Source organism: Colletotrichum karsti, assembly GCF_011947395.1.
Source record: "Colletotrichum karsti strain CkLH20 chromosome Unknown Scaffold22, whole genome shotgun sequence".
Classification (NCBI taxonomy): Eukaryota; Fungi; Ascomycota; class Sordariomycetes; order Glomerellales; family Glomerellaceae; genus Colletotrichum; species Colletotrichum karsti.
The window spans coordinates 427,556-443,273 of record NW_024065922.1 but is presented as its reverse complement, the minus strand read 5'-3'; the positions used below and the strand labels follow the sequence as shown (position 1 = coordinate 443,273).

General features: G+C 55.0%; 3 protein-coding genes across 3 annotated transcripts; all 3 read right to left on the bottom strand.

Annotated features, from left to right (window-relative positions):
- Nucleotides 1-171: 171 nt before the first annotated feature.
- Nucleotides 172-3,846, bottom strand: CkaCkLH20_07174 (het-s domain protein; the record flags this gene model as incomplete). The annotated part of the gene is made up of 1 exon (XM_038889891.1): nucleotides 172-3,846. One exon carries the CDS (start codon nucleotides 3,844-3,846, stop codon nucleotides 172-174), a length of 3,675 nt encoding a protein of 1,224 aa, XP_038744815.1.
- A 4,559-nt stretch (nucleotides 3,847-8,405) lies between these two features.
- On the bottom strand, nucleotides 8,406-10,321 carry CkaCkLH20_07173 (uncharacterized protein; the record flags this gene model as incomplete). Its single annotated transcript, XM_038889890.1, has 5 exons — nucleotides 8,406-8,439; nucleotides 8,511-8,877; nucleotides 8,938-9,010; nucleotides 9,197-9,920; nucleotides 9,969-10,321. The coding sequence occupies 5 exons, from the start codon at nucleotides 10,319-10,321 to the stop codon at nucleotides 8,406-8,408; spliced, it is 1,551 nt and encodes a 516-aa protein (XP_038744814.1).
- A 1,179-nt stretch (nucleotides 10,322-11,500) lies between these two features.
- CkaCkLH20_07172 (uncharacterized protein) lies at nucleotides 11,501-15,101 on the bottom strand (the record flags this gene model as incomplete). Its single annotated transcript, XM_038889889.1, has 3 exons — nucleotides 11,501-14,051; nucleotides 14,110-14,811; nucleotides 14,950-15,101. 3 exons carry the CDS (start codon nucleotides 15,099-15,101, stop codon nucleotides 11,501-11,503), a joined length of 3,405 nt encoding a protein of 1,134 aa, XP_038744813.1.
- Between the last annotated feature and the right edge of the window lie 617 nt (nucleotides 15,102-15,718).

The window sequence follows — 15,718 nt, the reverse complement described above, 5'->3', positions numbered from 1 at the left end:
TTCAATCCAGTAAAATGCCAGCTCATCTCTCTCGTGCAACTCGATTCTTATCGTCACTGCTGGAAGAGGAAAAAGATGCCTGAGATGTATGTCATACGCTTCATTACGTTCATTCTACCGCTGTTTTAACAAAAGGGGTATTCCAAATCGCGGCACGCGCGCGTCCGCAAGTCAGCTGCACATGCCAATGCCCATACGACTCCGTCCGATGCCCATAGACTCCATCCTGCGCGAAAGTTCATTACTATCGTCCGAGGCGTACTTTTCGCCTCCGTGCTGTTTTTGTTTCGTCTGCTCTCCGCCCTCCTCCTCGGGCGTCTGCACGAGGACGGGCGCGTCGTCGTCTTCTTCCATCGCCTCGCTCACGTAATCGTCATCATCCCGCGGGTCCAGAAAAGGCGACGATGGGGGTTCTTCCGTGTCGCCGCCGTAGTCCTCCGCTTCCCTGCTCTCCACCCGGCTCTCCACGATCGCCTCGCCGCCCGGGAGGCCGACTGTGCGTGCTTCGAGGGTCTCGGCGATGTCGAGGAGGAGGATCTCCATCGGGCAAATGTATGCGACGCGCTTCCGCCCGCTCCACGCGAGGATGTGCCCGCACACCCTCCCATGCGCGCGCTCGACTACCCAGGCGCCGCTGTCACCGGGAACGCCCATGGCCAGCTTCTTGTTGCCGCCGCTGAGTTCGACGGGCGTTTCCGCCGCGGCGCTGCTAACTTGATACGTGTGACTGGGTGTGATTCGACCCGAGATCTTGACGCTGGTGAGTGCCGGGAGAATAAGCCCTGTTTGGAGGCCACTCGTGCGCGCCATGCAAATGACCTCCGTGCCGGGTAGCGATGAGGTGGGCACGACGGTCGTCGGGTGAATGTCGGATGCTTCGTGAGAGGGTCGTTTGCCGGTGAGCAGCGACGAAGGCTGGGTTCTGATCCTGGGTATCGCATTCTCGTCGGGTTGCCTCTCGTCGGCGAACTCGAACAAGGCCCAGTCGATTTCGTGGATGAGCCCGTTCTGTTCTCTGCGCCTGAGACCGCTGGACGCGTACATCACGCCCACGGTGAAGGTCTCCAGGTGCTCCTCGTCCGCTGTCTCATCCGAAGCGAAGAAGTTCTCTTCAACGTCGTCCCTGGCGGGCTGCGTGATGATGTACCCATCGCCACAGTCCGGCTCCACCCCAGGGATGTCACCGGGCTGGTCGAATTCCCCATCGCTCTCATCCTCGTCTGAGCCCTCACTGGTGATATCTGTTTCCGAGTACGCTTCCGAGTCGGAGTCGGAAAATTCGCACGCAAAGTCCTCCCCGCCACTGCTCTCGGCCGAAGACTCCGTATACCAGTTGACTTTGACGTCGTCAGTCGGTTTGGCCATGCTTCGGTATGTCGGCTCCAGTTCCCTTGCGTTCTTTGCAATCTCCACCTGGTCGTCCAGCATGTGATGCACTGTCATGCCGTACGGCTTATCGTCAACTACCACGAGACCACCCAAGCTGACTGGGGGAAGGTGGCGGTCACCAATCCAAGCACCAATACTCGCACCGTTGCTTGGGCAGACTTGATATTCCGTGTTGGCGGCCTCCACTTCGTCGTCGTCCTCGTCGTCTGCCGCGCTTCGCTTGACCTTCTCCTCTCCAGAGTCTTTCCGGGACCTCAGCACCTGGCCCTTGCACACCTTCAAGCCAAATCCGGACGTTCCATCAAACAGCTGGCCGAGCTTGCGGGTGAGAATGGACTTAACCTTGCTTACTGACGTGCACACGACCAAAACCGTAGGCTGCGTCTCCTTAGGGGAGCTGCCAATGGACTCGAGGGAAATTTCAACCGACTCCAGGCTGTGCTTTCGGTAGAAGTGCCGTAACGCTTGGTTGACCTGGGGCATCACCGTCGAGTTCCACTTTTCGATAGCGTCAGCCGGAAGGGGGATTTGAGGGTAGAGGCGGGTTTTCGGTGATGGCGACTTGGCGGGCTTCGGGTCGACAGGCTGTTCCGTCGGTGTCGCCGCAGCCTCCTCGGCATCCTTCTTCGCAAGCTGTCTCTTCTCCTCCTCGGCTGATGGGTACGAGCGCGAAGGGGTCGGGTCCGGGATCGGCGTCTTAATGTCGTATGTCCGGCGGCGGGTGTCAGGGGGCGCTTGGGAAGCAGTCTTAGTGTCCCTGGAAGGACCGGAGATGCTTTCTTTAGGAGATTCCTCGACAGGGGACACCGTTCTTTCTCCCAGATCTAAGCTGAGGCGTTCGTCGAGCGCACTGAGGCCGTCAAGAATACAACACGCCTCAAGATAACGGCTGGCCTTGACCTGGACATTCGACAACAGCTCTTCGCCAGCGACCTTTCCTTGAAGGCCTTGATCAACTGCACTCCAGCAAGCCTTGACAGCTTTCATGTAATGGGTTCCGCAGCGAATCGACAACTGATCTATGACAGCTTCAGAGATCGGCTGAGAGGGATCCGAGACGAGGTTCTCGAGCTTGGTCCACAGTCCCACAGACAACAGAATCATGGCAAGCGAGTAGAGGTCCAGAATGCGGGAGTCGGTCTTGTCCGTGATTGGCGATGACGGGGTGGTCCGGGGATCCAAGGGGTGGCGGAATAGCGGAGTAGATGGAGATGGAGGCTCCTGATCTGAAGGAGCATCTGGGAACAGGTCGAATGAGGAGATCATTGGCCGGCGTACGTCAACCTCGCTAACGCCTGTCGTCAAGTCCGGAGTGGCCGTGTTGCAGAAGGAGATGTTCTTGTCGATGAGGCTGCCGTGAGTAATACCTCGAGCGTGCAGGTCAAAGACTGTGTTGCAAAGGTTGTGAGCGAGACGAAACTTTGCCTCGAGTGCCGGCTCGTAATCAGGCCGCGAGAGCAGGTCTCCTAGCGTGCAGATGTTGTAGATGGGATTCTGTGTAAAGTTCTCGAACGAGACGGCGTTAAAGCTTGGCGGGAACTGATAAACAAGTCCAAGCCGTGAGTGTTCCAGATCCTCAAAGTAACCCAGCAGCCTGGGAAGGCCGATCCATGCCCCAGGTGCTCTCCTCGAGTCCTGCTGCAGCCCCGATGACAGCTTCTCGAATCGTGACATTGGCGGCATGATGCCGGTTATTGAGTAGATGGAATCAAAGGTCGCAAACTCCAATAGTAGGGGCGCAAAGGGCTGGCGACCGATGTGCTGAGCCAGATCTGTCCAGGCTTGCTTGCTCATGAAAACAATGTCGCGCGGGGGCTTGTTGTCTCCAGATCCGGTCAAGGGCTCTGCCTGCTGGGAACGAATATCGGTGAGAGTGGACGGATCGATCTGCTGGGGTGTCTGCATGCGCGTAGACTCGAAGGCCTTGTTCTCGTCGACACCGGCCAGCGGCCGTTGGAGCCGTGATCGGGAGCCGGAGGTCATGGCAGGCGAGGCACGTGTCCTGGAAAGGTCGTAAAGAGTGTCGATAGACTGCGTGAGGTCTGCGATGTAGTCGGCAAAGCGGGCCTTATCCCATACGACGAAAGGGGTCTTCAGGTCGCTCTTTTCTGAGCGGCTGCCGTTCTGCTTCTCATAGGCCTTCCACAGAGCATCCAGCTCTACCAAGCAGTCCTTGATGGTTGACAAGATGCTACCCACAATCTCACTCACGCCAGCCTTTGAAAGTGAGGTGTCGATCTCGGCGGATTGGTTCGGATCTGACCATTCCAGACCCCAGCTCGTGAAGCGATCTTTTTGAATTCGCAGCTTGCGATGCAGCGACTTGACTTCCGGGTCCTCGGCATGCTGGATGGGCTCCTTGACGAAGTTGGAAGACTTTTTAGTATCGTTATACAGACGGCTCAGACGTCGCTGCATGGGCAGCTGGAAGCCGCCAGAGAAACCGATGCCCTCCATGTTGGCGATTGAATGGTGGTGACGGGCAGGGACAACGAGGGATGCCCCTCACCTAGAGCGGGGTGAGGGTGAGACTGCGATGATGAGCAGTGAGTGAGATGAGAGTGTCGGCTAGAAGGGGAGAGTGTAGTTCTTCAGCGTCGTCTACGATATGACATAATCAGATTGATTGCGCGGTTGAGTGAGGCTGAGTTCGCCTTGTTCAATGGTGATGAGAGGTCGTCGGTGAAGTGAAGACTCGGAGGCGGACCGGCTGAGTCGCGTAGGGTCACGTCGTGGTAGGCGGGGGTATTTTTGGCAGTGGTTGCGGTGGTATCGGTTGGTTGACGAATGCAACGGATACTGTGAGGGGCCTTGGCCGGGAGAGGCAAGGTACGTATTCTGGACGTAAAGTGGTTACGCGGCGGGGATGCGATAGATGAGGCTGAGCGGTGGTGTTGAGAAGCTCAATATTAATTACTCGGAAATGATGTCGAAGTCGGTTCTTCTTCCTATTATCGTATGCGTTTCTTTGTTTGAACCGAACAGTGCTGAAATTCGAAGTTGTAGATGGGAGGGAGAGAAAACGGGAAGAAATGACGCTGAAATCGCGGGTGTTTGAAAGTCATGAATGGACGCCAACAAACACCAAAGATCCCTTTCTGGGCGGAAAGAAGGAATGGATTATTTCGGTGCCTACGGGCTACGAGACGCTGCGGATGCTCTTTACCCTTTCCTGCGTCCAAGTCGAACTAGGCTGGGGGTGGCTCCGCCGCCAGACAGACACCACACAACCGCGACCCGCTGGATCTCTGGTGCACCGACTCGAGGAGGTAGGTCCAAGGTTCAAGGTCTCGCAGACGGGGTTTAGTGGCAGATTGTGGCTGCGACCGCCAAGGCCCAAAGATGCGGATTTGCTGGTGCTGACTTGTTGGATGCTGATGCTGATGCGGATGCGGATGGTGAATTTGCTGGTCGCTGAGGTTGTGCAGAATGCTGCTCGAAATGCTGCTGCCTGGAAGTTGAAGCGCCTCTCTCGATTGGTCTCGCTTAGCTTCGCCTAATGAACTTGTTTCGGTCCCGACCCGTACATTTGGCCCCGCTAGCTTCAACTTAGGGTGCTGATTGGCTTGGGGAATGCTGGAGCCTGACAAGTGGGTCCTCTCGGAGGAAATCATTGCTGAAGTTGCGAGATCCCGCCGGGGTGCCCTTCTTGGAAAAAGAACGTACGAAGTACTATTCAACTGTTGCTTCCATCTTTCTAGGTATTCTTTTGCATGTACGACGCCACCATTGAAGGCAGCGAAATACCAACAATAAGGTGCGAGACAGGCGCCTGGAGATGCAATCGCCCCCCTGGTCTATCTGAGGTGTACATGAGGTACCTGTGGCTCGTGCACTGGAGACCTCACTTGCCTCAACTTTGAGCCTCCAGCTGGTCCTGCTGAATACTCTCCTATCAGTATCAGATATGGATATCGCCTTCAGCAGGCTGCTTCTTTTCCAAGACTCTGATGATCCTCACGTGCCTGCTTTTGATATCCCTTTCCTGCTTGACACCTAGGCACTTGGATACGTACTCTCGTCTTCTATCAGCTGCTTTCCATTCTCGTGAACAATGCCATCCGGCCCATCTTCTCCATCTTCGGGACACACCGAATCTTCATTCCGTCCAATAAGTGCCATCCCTTCCTTCTTCTTCATCCACCATCATCGTGTCTGATACGGGATCAACACGCCTATCCTCGGAAACGTACCGCTCAGGCACCAGTGATCCCGATACCCGCTCTCACAATCTTCGACATTGGCTGCTTCCTAAGGTAATTATCCATCTTCGTCCCTGAGTAAGCTGAGGCTCGTCTTATTAGCGTCCAAACCCTGGCCCCGAGACAAGTCTGCATGGCAACAGCGGACGGTCCGCACTAACCTTGCCTTTCCGAGGTAGCTCGTTGCCCTTCTCGTTAGTCGCCTTCCCTCCGAATTAGAGGGTAATACATAGTACACCATCTCTACTGATCACTCATCACCAATCGGTCATTGCACCCGCCAATCCTTCGAATGGAATCAGTCAATGCCTTCGTCTTCTGCCTGAAGACCGCAATAAGCAGCTGTCACTCAAGAGTCCTCCGTCCCTTGGCGCGCAGCAGTCTGCGAGATCCTCCAATACTCAAAAGTTCCTTCTTCACTTATCCCGGCGCAAATCCTTCCTCCGTCATAAAGTCCTTCGGGGATTACGACTCGAGGAGATGATTCAAGGCCCGCTCCGCTCTCCTGGTATTCCAAGTATCACGGCAAGCTTCCATTCATTCATACAAGTCGATCACGGCTGTTAGTCCGAGACAAGACAGAAAACACGCTATCCTCGGACTCTGCTGCATGTGGCCCAGTTATTGTGGCTCTTCGGCCATGACCTTCTCCTGGTTTCCCCACGCTCATCTTCATTGGCCTTCTTTTTTATCTCGGTGCCTAAACGCTAAACCCTCACAGACTGGGGCCACTCGCATCATCTCCGAGTGACACACCAACTGACGATTGCTACCCGGCACGTCATTTCCTATCGAGTCAAGTCCCGACCAAATGACATTCGTCGATTCAGATTCACCATGATCAGGAACAGGCTGTCTCCGTCCTTATTACGGAATTCCACCCCGTTTCGAAGTCGACCTGTCGCCTGTCTCCTTAGTTCGGGTAGGTAGGTCTTGAATTTGGGACTAGAAACGGGGCATCTTGATAGCAGGATTGCCAGTCTCCTTAAGAAAAGTCACCGGCAGTACGCTCATCTCTGCCATATTACCGCATAAGGCAAATGCCGGTCCCCGTCGGCCCCCGCGAAGGTTGCAGACGCAATCCTCAACTTGCCAATAACACGGCTCTCGGTCAACTCGGCACGCAGGTCTCAATGGTGGCATCTGACAATGAGAACGACAGAAGTCTGAATCAGACCTCCCCTTGGATTCTAACCTACAGATACAAGACACCTTTCAGGTCTCACGATAATTCTGCTGCCTGCTCGGCTGTCGCAAAACAAACATGCGAGCGGACGAATCATTCAACTCGCCGGGACTCCATCGTGTCCCATCAAGCCACCAGTCCAAATAACTTCATGCAACAGAAGCCCTTAGAAGACAACCTAAAACGTAATGGGGAGAAATTTCGTTCTCATGGTCGTACCAACGCCCCATTATGAATCGTCCCTCTCCCTGATGTTGAATCAGGGCACCTCGGCAGCTCCTTAGCAATAGTCCGGCGGACCAGAGCAAGGCTTCACAAACCCGACGCATCGGACTCTTTTTCCTCCTTGACATTGTGGCGCGGCCTCCCCGAAATTCTCGCCTGATCCTGATTCCTCGGGGCGAGGGCATTCGAATGATCACTGCCGGGTCTAAATCCAAAACCTCCAGGCTCGCACCGCATCGTTCCAAGCCGAGAATCTCGCTGCCTCCGGTGGATTCGGGTTCGGATTCGATGGATTCGGAAAGCCCTCGGGTGCCGCATCCCCTGACCAGGGATGCGGGCGTGACAGCGTGTAGACCGTCTCCCCCACTGCATCGTGGCTTTTGCCCGGCCTGGAAGCCTCCAGGACGTCGCCGCTTGTGTTTACTCCGTCGGCGTTTATATCTCAACGTCCATGTAGCGGCGTCCTTGGCATCCCACCGTACCGCCAGCATGATTATGGATGTACGGTCATTGAATTTGGGCAACTCCGCCATGCGGCCATGCAGTCGTTGCCGTGGTGGTGTTCGATCTGGCGAAACTGCTATTTCGGGACATCGCACCAGGCGCCAATTAGCATCTAGCTGGCCGAGGCCAGGCTTCCGTGATTATGCTGTTTTCAACGTCTTAAATCCTTGACCATTCGAAAAGGCATTTCCATCGCCTGTTGCGAAAGAACGAAATGACCCTTACTTAATCGAGTCATAATAGGTGTCAGTAAGTAAGTAATACATGTTATATTTTTATTTCTCACTGGCCCCCCTTTTCCCATGGCTCTCGCGAGCATACGTGCGCCCAAAGACCTTGGCCAGGCTGAGCTTATTAGTTTATACCAGTTTAGCTATTATTTATATCTATTTATTATATTAAGAGATAGTATAGGCTAAACTACTAGAATCATATTAAAGAACTGAGGAACACATATTGATAAACGGCTATAAAGCTCTCTTAGAGCTGAGCAATACTGCCACCTTATACTTTTATTTCTTTACTTCATTAGGAGATAGCACGGGCGGGAGTGCTAATATTGTGATAAATATGTCGTGGAACCTTGTATCGAGGAATCGCAATAAAGCTCATCTACCTATTGCCAACAACTTGCTTAGTATTATGGAAATGGGTTAACCTTCCTGATCCTCCGAATCTTGCCAGAATGATGTAAAAGAAACTCGTATATCTCCTGAAGACTATTACCAGATAAGGTAACGTCGCCTTGGGTATGGCTTCCCGCCACATCGTCGTTCCTATGCCCGCAATGCGCTCCCGAGGCTGGATGACGTTCTAGCACTTCATAAAAGTTGTCGTCTATCAAAAGAAAAAGCGTTATCACCTCAGTCGTGGTCGCCACGGCGTCTGAATTCCGAAGACTACCGAATGTATCCACGTCCCAACTCAAACGCTCTGCGAAGGAGAAAGCCTCGTCCGCTCGACGCGATGCCGGGACGCAAACGCGACAGAGGTCCAGGATGTACCGGAAGAGAACCACGGTGGGCTCGCCCCTGTTGGCGATTACCTCGCAGAAGTACGCCATGCTGCTTGTGATCTCTGCGGCCAGCACGGACGGGATCTGCTCGCGACTTCCACCCGATTCGGCGTGGGAGTCCGCGAGATGCTCGAGACCGCCCAGGATCGATTTGACCTTCTCCAAGAATTCGTGATATGCATCCTTTTCCATACGACAGAGCCAGGCGAAGTATCTGACGAGTACACGAGTTGCGTCGACGCAGGTATAGTCGTGCCACTTTATTCCAAGGCCGTAGAATGGGGGAGTGTTGAATTCTCGGCACAATATTTTCGGGCTGTTGAAGTCGTAACTGTCTCCCTCCTGTTCCGTGGTACCTAGAATGCCATGTTAGAGGATTGGTTCTAGGACACAGGAATCAGTCTCAGTTGGCTAACCTTTGTCTTTGAGAAAGGCTCCGCATTGGGCCACTGCGAAGGGTATCCTTCCGTAGATGGAAAGCTCGCCGTCCTGACTTCTTAGGGAGATGGGTACAGAAGCGCGGCGAAGACTCTCTGTCAGCTCAACCCCTAACGTTCTTTCACTGTCATTGCCGTAGTAAAGGGGTTCAGCGAAGCTTATGTATTTTCGTTCTTGACGACGTCGTCTCCACCAGGAACGTTTCTCGACAGGCTGTGCCACGAGTTCACCACATACCAGCAGATCGAAATCTTCTCTGAAGGATGACAAGGCAGGAACCTGATTACGTGTGGAGACTGATTCGCTCTCGAGCGTCGACTTCCCAGACCCTTGAATAATACTCGCCTCGAGGGACTTGGCTGAGGATACCGTGTTCACGGAGAACGACTCTTCTTCTGAAGAAGGCAGACTTGGTTTCTGGATGTTAGTATCGCGGAGGAGTCTCACAACGGAAGACTCCCCATCTGGGCTTTCTGCCCTAGTCGGTCCTTTTTGATTTGAATCATGTGCCTCACTCCGGAAGTAATCTTCAAGTGCCGTCGAGAGCGACCCAGCACCATTGTATAGATCATCGCCGGCCTCGTCTGGAAGGGCTAGACGGGGCAAGACAGGCCCCGAGGGGAGAGTTTGCTGCGCTGTCGTGGGTGTCGCTTTATTCGTGACCCTTGACGATGAACTTTCCGCGTCCGAGTTTTCCAAGCTCTGCAGAGTAAGATCCTCGAATCTCGTCTCCGCATCGTCACAGACGGTCTCGGCATAGCTTGTGAGCCCATCTAGGTAACGCTGCAACATGAAGAAGCGGGAGTCGTCATCCAAGGTGCCCGGGAATTTCGCTTGAAGCTCGGCGATGGCTTCAAGAATTCGAGCTGTGCCGTCCACCAGATCCTTGGAGTCCTTGACTAACGCGTCGGTGTTTCCCTTAATCACCGTCGTGTCTTGCTGCACGTCGCGGAGGGCCGTCCTGAGAAAAGATAAGCACGCGCCCCAAGTCACTTGAAGGCTTTCTCACAGGGAAATCATCTCTACAGCGAGATTCAACGTCGACTTGTGGGCTTCCAGGGTTGACCGCAGTCTAGCCATGTCCCCTCTTCCGAAAGCGACCCATCGGGCTCCCTTCTGGACTCGGGAGCCTTCATGATCTCGTATACAGCGGTCTACCTCGCCGACGACATGTGTACAGTTGGAGATGACGCCAGATAGCTGCTCCTGCAGGCTGCTGGGCAGCGGTCGCGATGATGTCTCTATGTCGTCGGCAATGATTTCGAGCACGCCTTTCACAGCTAACAGTTCCCGGGTGACGCCGTCAATTTCATTCCTTGAGTCGCGGACATCGCGAACAAATGTCGTCAATTTGAAGGCCAGACTGGTGATTGTGCCTGCTAGGCCGACACTGGCGGTTGTTATAGAGCTTGATGACCACGGCAGTCAGTCGCTTCCCCTCACAGCCTTGCGTCTATGGGACCGGATATCCGGGCGAGACATACAGAGGGTCCATCACGGCGGTGGCACATGTGTGCTTGACGGGACATGCGACGGATCGAGGTGGGACGGAATGAATCACATCGAGCAGGGAGTAGCTCGTGGTAGATTGTGGGTGATCGTGAATGTTTTCCCATGCTGACCTGTGGTCAAGTATCTCCAACGTGACTCCCGTCTCACAGTGTCATTGGTCGCTGGGAGTCGGGACTGGCAACGCCGGGATTCGGGCAAATCCCTTATTGATCCGTCTTGCGGCACGTAACCCCACGACCACGTCCAGTATTCCAGGCCTCATTGGGGCGCTGGTGGCTTACCCGTGCCGCCCTCTGGATGAGCTTTAAGGTGGTTGACCCATGCGTATTATCACAACACTAGTACTCCAGCCTGTGCTATCTCTCAATGAAATAAATAGATTTCAACAACAGTCGAACTAGTAGTATTGATAAGCTCAGCCTGGTTAACTTTCAAAACCTGTTAGATCTGACTGGCAGTTGGCGTGCATCATAAGTTCTATGAAAGCTGCAGCAAAGTATCCGGTGGCAGAGGCAACGCCGGATTGCTGGATTCACATCACATCAAACATTTTCACAGTCCACTTTAAAAACGGAAATCTCTTGCTTGGCAGATGTACAGACATAACGCATAACCATACATAAACGTAAAACTCAAACGGAACTGGGCCATTTGATCAATGTGCCCATCGAAACAGACGGCTTCCCAACTAAACGCCAGCTCCATGCCCTGCCACATCGCAAAACCGCTATCCTTGTCCTCCTCTCCGGACCAAGCTTACAGGAAACGAAATCGCATGCTCAACGTCTCGGTATTAGCGGGCTGGAAAACATGTTCGATATCTCGGGACAGGGATGAGTGCGGCCTGGCAGATCCAGGCAGAAATGGATTTTTTCGAGACAAGTCGGCCTCAATACATTAAGGCGCGAGGGTATCTGATACATGAAAGAGTGTGAGGCTGTTGCCCTCAAGGACAGACAGGGAGGTACTTCGTGTGCTATTACTCGTGTAGTCGTATTTTTCGTGGTTGGTAGGTTGTCTCGTGACGATTTACAACTCATCACGGACATGCTGAACGGTCTCCTTGACGGCGTCCGTAACGGCAGAGGCGGCAGACGAAGCCGTGGCCGAGGCAGCACTGGCAAAGCTGGCAGCCTGAGCAGCACCGGTAGCATACGCAGCCTGAAGGCGAGCGAGGACGCTTTCGGAGAACGTGGGCTCCTTGCCGACGAGCAGCTCGGAGATGAGCTTGTTGACATCTTCGTATTGCTTGCCGATGACAGATGTTGCCTGAGCAGCGTACTCGCCAGCACCGCTGTATACGCTGTCGTACCAGGCAGTGGGAGTTGGCTTGCCGTAGATCTGGATGCTGACTTGGTTCACGACAGCGTCCCAAGAGTCGACGACACCCTTCTCGATAGCCTGCGCGGCGTCAACCACTTCCTGAACACCCGCGGAAACGGAGTCGCTAATGATGGACGCAGCAGCACCGAGTCCGTCACTAACGGCCGACGCCACGGCAACGGCCTCCTTTTGCGCCCCGGATGCAACCGCATCAGCTGAGCGAGTAGCGACTGAGGCAACAGACGACGCGGTGCCGGCAACGTCAGTTGGGGTGGCAGTGGCAGTGGCCTGGCTCAAAGCAGAGCCGGCAGCCGCCAAGAAATCAGAGTATCGAGCGTGGGCAACTCCCAGGCCAGCGTAGTAGTTGAACTTGGCCTGCTCGAGGAGTCTCTCAACGGTGGAAGTAGGGGTGGCAGTGGCGAGTCCAAGGGCAATCTTGGCGCTCTCATACTGTTGCTCGGCCCACAAACGCCCTTCATTCAGGCGCTGGGAGGCGATGGCCTCAACACTGGCCCAATCGTAAGAAGGGGCGGCCTTCGCGGTGGGTGTTCCGTAGATGCCCTTGGATGCAGCCTTGATCGCCTCATCGAAGCGAGAGCTGGCAGATGCCATGGCAGCAGCATATACCCCGGAAGCTGATGATAAAACCTTCTCTTGGGCAGGCTTCGGTGTACCGTAGATCTTGGCGGAAACAGCGGCCTTGGCAGAAGAATACTGGTCGGAAGCCTGGGAGATCGCGTTGGAGTAGGCCTCATGAGCGCGAGACGAGATGCTCTCGGCGTCAACATCCTCGTCCAGGATCGGTCCCTTGCTGGATACGGATTGAGCAGCAGCACCCAAGAAGGCGGGCTTGACTGATTCAGTCTCGGCAGAGACGGGCTTGTCCTCCATAGACTCCACAATGATCTCCTCCTCAATCTTCTCGCCTGGGACAGCATTCTCCTCGTCACCAGCAGGCGAGGTGCCTGAGTTGTCGACGACAATGCTCTGATCCTGGCCGGGAAGAACAGTGGAGGCCAGATCCGGATGAGACTCGGTGCTGGATGAGCTGCCAGCCACGACACTAGAGGCCTCGCTAGAAACCTGACTGGCGGTGCTGCTGATGGACTCAGATGCGACTGAAGTGGCGCTGCTGAGACTCTCGCTGAGTTTGCTGGCAGCGCTGCTCACGGAGCTTGCGGGACCGTCGGAGCCAAGGTCACTGGCAGGAGATTCGTCCTCAATTACGCTGGCAGCGGACTCAAGAGGGTCCTCGTTGGTTGATGTGGCAGATGATGTGGCGGAGGCGGCATCCGAGGCACGGCTCTCTACATTCTCTGCAGCCAGGCGCGCTGTCTCGCTGTCAAAGTTGTCGGAGGTGTCCTGAGCTGCCAGCTTCCACAGGCCAACCTGCTTAAGCCTGGCGAGCTCTTGCGCAGCAGATTGGGCGACCGCCATACCGGAGTCTTCGATCTCGTTAGATGCCGCACGTGCTTCCTCGAGACCTGGGTGAGTAATGATGAGCTTCTTCAAGTCACTCATCCACTCGGCGAAGCGGTCCTTCAACTCATGGTACTTGGCCCAGTCCTTGTAGGTAATGCCGTCCATCCAAGCCCACTTCATTCCGATCTTCTGAAGTGCCAGATCTCTAATGCTGTCAAGGATCTTGAAGTGGCTGTCGGCAGCCTGAGTGACAGCAGCCTCGATCTCGGCCTCGTAGTCATCCTTCCAGGAGCGAATCTGCTGGGCCTTCTCCTTGACAGCTAGGCCCGCCTTGCGGACGGCTGCAACCAAATCGTCGTGAGCAGCCACAGGGGCGTCCACTGACTTGTGAACGATCTTGATGATCTGCTTCTGCAGAGCGTCTACCTCAGCCTTGGCAGTTTCTTGCAGCTCAACAACAAGTGCCTTGCCCTTGGTGTGTGCGTTCTCCTTGATGACGCGCTGAGAGATTTCCTCGACTTGGTCCTCGATTTCTCTAGCGCCTTCGTCGGCGGCCTTGGCAAACTTGTCCTGCCAGCTGCGCAAGTCCTCCTCGACAGTCTCGCGGGCGGTCTTGCGCATGTCGGACTCATCCTCGGACGGGGGAGGCGCAACGACCTGCTGTGCCTTGTCCTTTACGTCTTCCGCAATTTGCTCTGCAACCTGGGAAGCATCGGGGATAGGAGTGCTTTCGATCTTGGTAGAGACCTTCTCGCTGGCGACCGAAGAGGCTGAAGAGGCAATCGAGGATGCGGATGAAGCCGGTTTCGTGAATGAGGAAGCCTTAGCAGTGGCGCTATAGCTGACCATCAGTATACGGATCGCATGTTTACTATCCTAACTAGAGTTCTTACCTCTCGGAGACATTCTCGAGCGACCCCTTCGTCTTGTTCTTGTAGCGGCCAAGACGCTGTCCGATTCTAGCCAGCTGGGGCTCGACATTCTCAACGTACAAGACGCGAACCTGAGGCCAGACCGTAGAATCGAGGAACACGAAGGTCTTGTTCCAAGCCCAGTAGGCGGTGGGAACAGCCGTCTCGGTGGTGAATTGAGAGGCGGCGTCGTAACCTTGAGCGGCGTAGGGCTGGACGAACTGGTATGAAGGCAGGACCACGTCGTGGTAGGTCTGCAGGGCGTTGGTACGCGCAATGTCGTAGTAGGGGCCTACTACGTCGGAAACCTTGGCGACGTGCGGCGCTACTGCCTGATCGTACTTGTCCTGAACTTGCTTCTGGTAGACAGCCAGCTGGGGCTGGATGTTCTTGTCCCACTGGGCCTGGCCGTAGGCCTGGGCCTGGAGGACGCGGGGAGCGCCATGCTTGGTGACGTAGGCCTTTGTCGGCACAATGACACGCTCGTTGGCGATGTTGTAGTAGGGAGTGGCCTTCTCGACGTAGGGGGCGGCGTAGGTGTCGTAGTAGGGCTCGAGGTGGGGTGATACGGCGTGTTTCAGTTGGAAGTAAGGCTTGCAAATTTTGGGCGAGGTTTCGTCACAGGCATCGAGGGTGGCCGGACAGCGGAAGAGGATTGAAATGATGGAATACCAGGTCAAGATCCTGAAGCAAAGAAGGGATGTCAGTTGAGGCTATCGTGACTATGGAGCTGGCTGCCCTCTGCTCCATCGTGGTGCATTGTCACCATGACGACAGTGGGGGCCGACCAGATGCACAAGCACAAACAAATGCACGACATACCTGGCAGCGACGCTGAAAGTGCGACCGATGAATGTCGGGCCCTTCTTGGGAGTTGTCCTTCTCTTGACCACTGCGTGTCCGTTCATCTTGCCGTTTATCTTGCCATTCGGGGCTTTTGGGAAGCCGTTGGAGTAGGCACTGGAAGCCTCCATGGTGGAGGAAGTGCTGGCGTGGAAAAACCAGGCGGCTCGGACGGGTGTGACGTGATTTGGGTGCTCGTGCTTTGCTTCGGTGCTGCAGAGGCGGAGAGACGCACTCGTTGATGGCGATGCACTACTCTAAGATACCTCAAGCTGGAGTCAAACAGTCGTCAGCAGAAGTTTGGACGGAAAGAAAGCAGAATTCGAGGTGGTCGTGGTCGAGGGTAGAAAAAGGGAAAGGAAGAAAAAAAAAAGCCAGAGATAACAGGCCGGAGGGTGCAGCAGCAGGAGGAGCTCTGACGATTTTCAGATGTTCCAGTCCCAGCCGAGTCGCCCCCAGTGAGCTTGGCTTGGCAATGGCTAGGCCTCAAGCTGCAGGGCAGGGGACTTGGGAACCACTAAGGATACCGGACCACTCGGGGTAAAGGGTTTGGGACTTTTTGGGGCCGCTCTTGGAGGAGTTTAGAGGCCGGATTGTGGAGCTAGGAGCTCATGATCTACCTTCAGAATGGCGATGGATATGCTTCAGGACGCCAGGAAAGGGAGAGCCGGAGCTGCTGGAAGTGAAGGGGGGAGCTGGCGGGTCGGGTTGTCGGCGAAAATCTGGAGAGGAGGAGGATGAGAGAAGA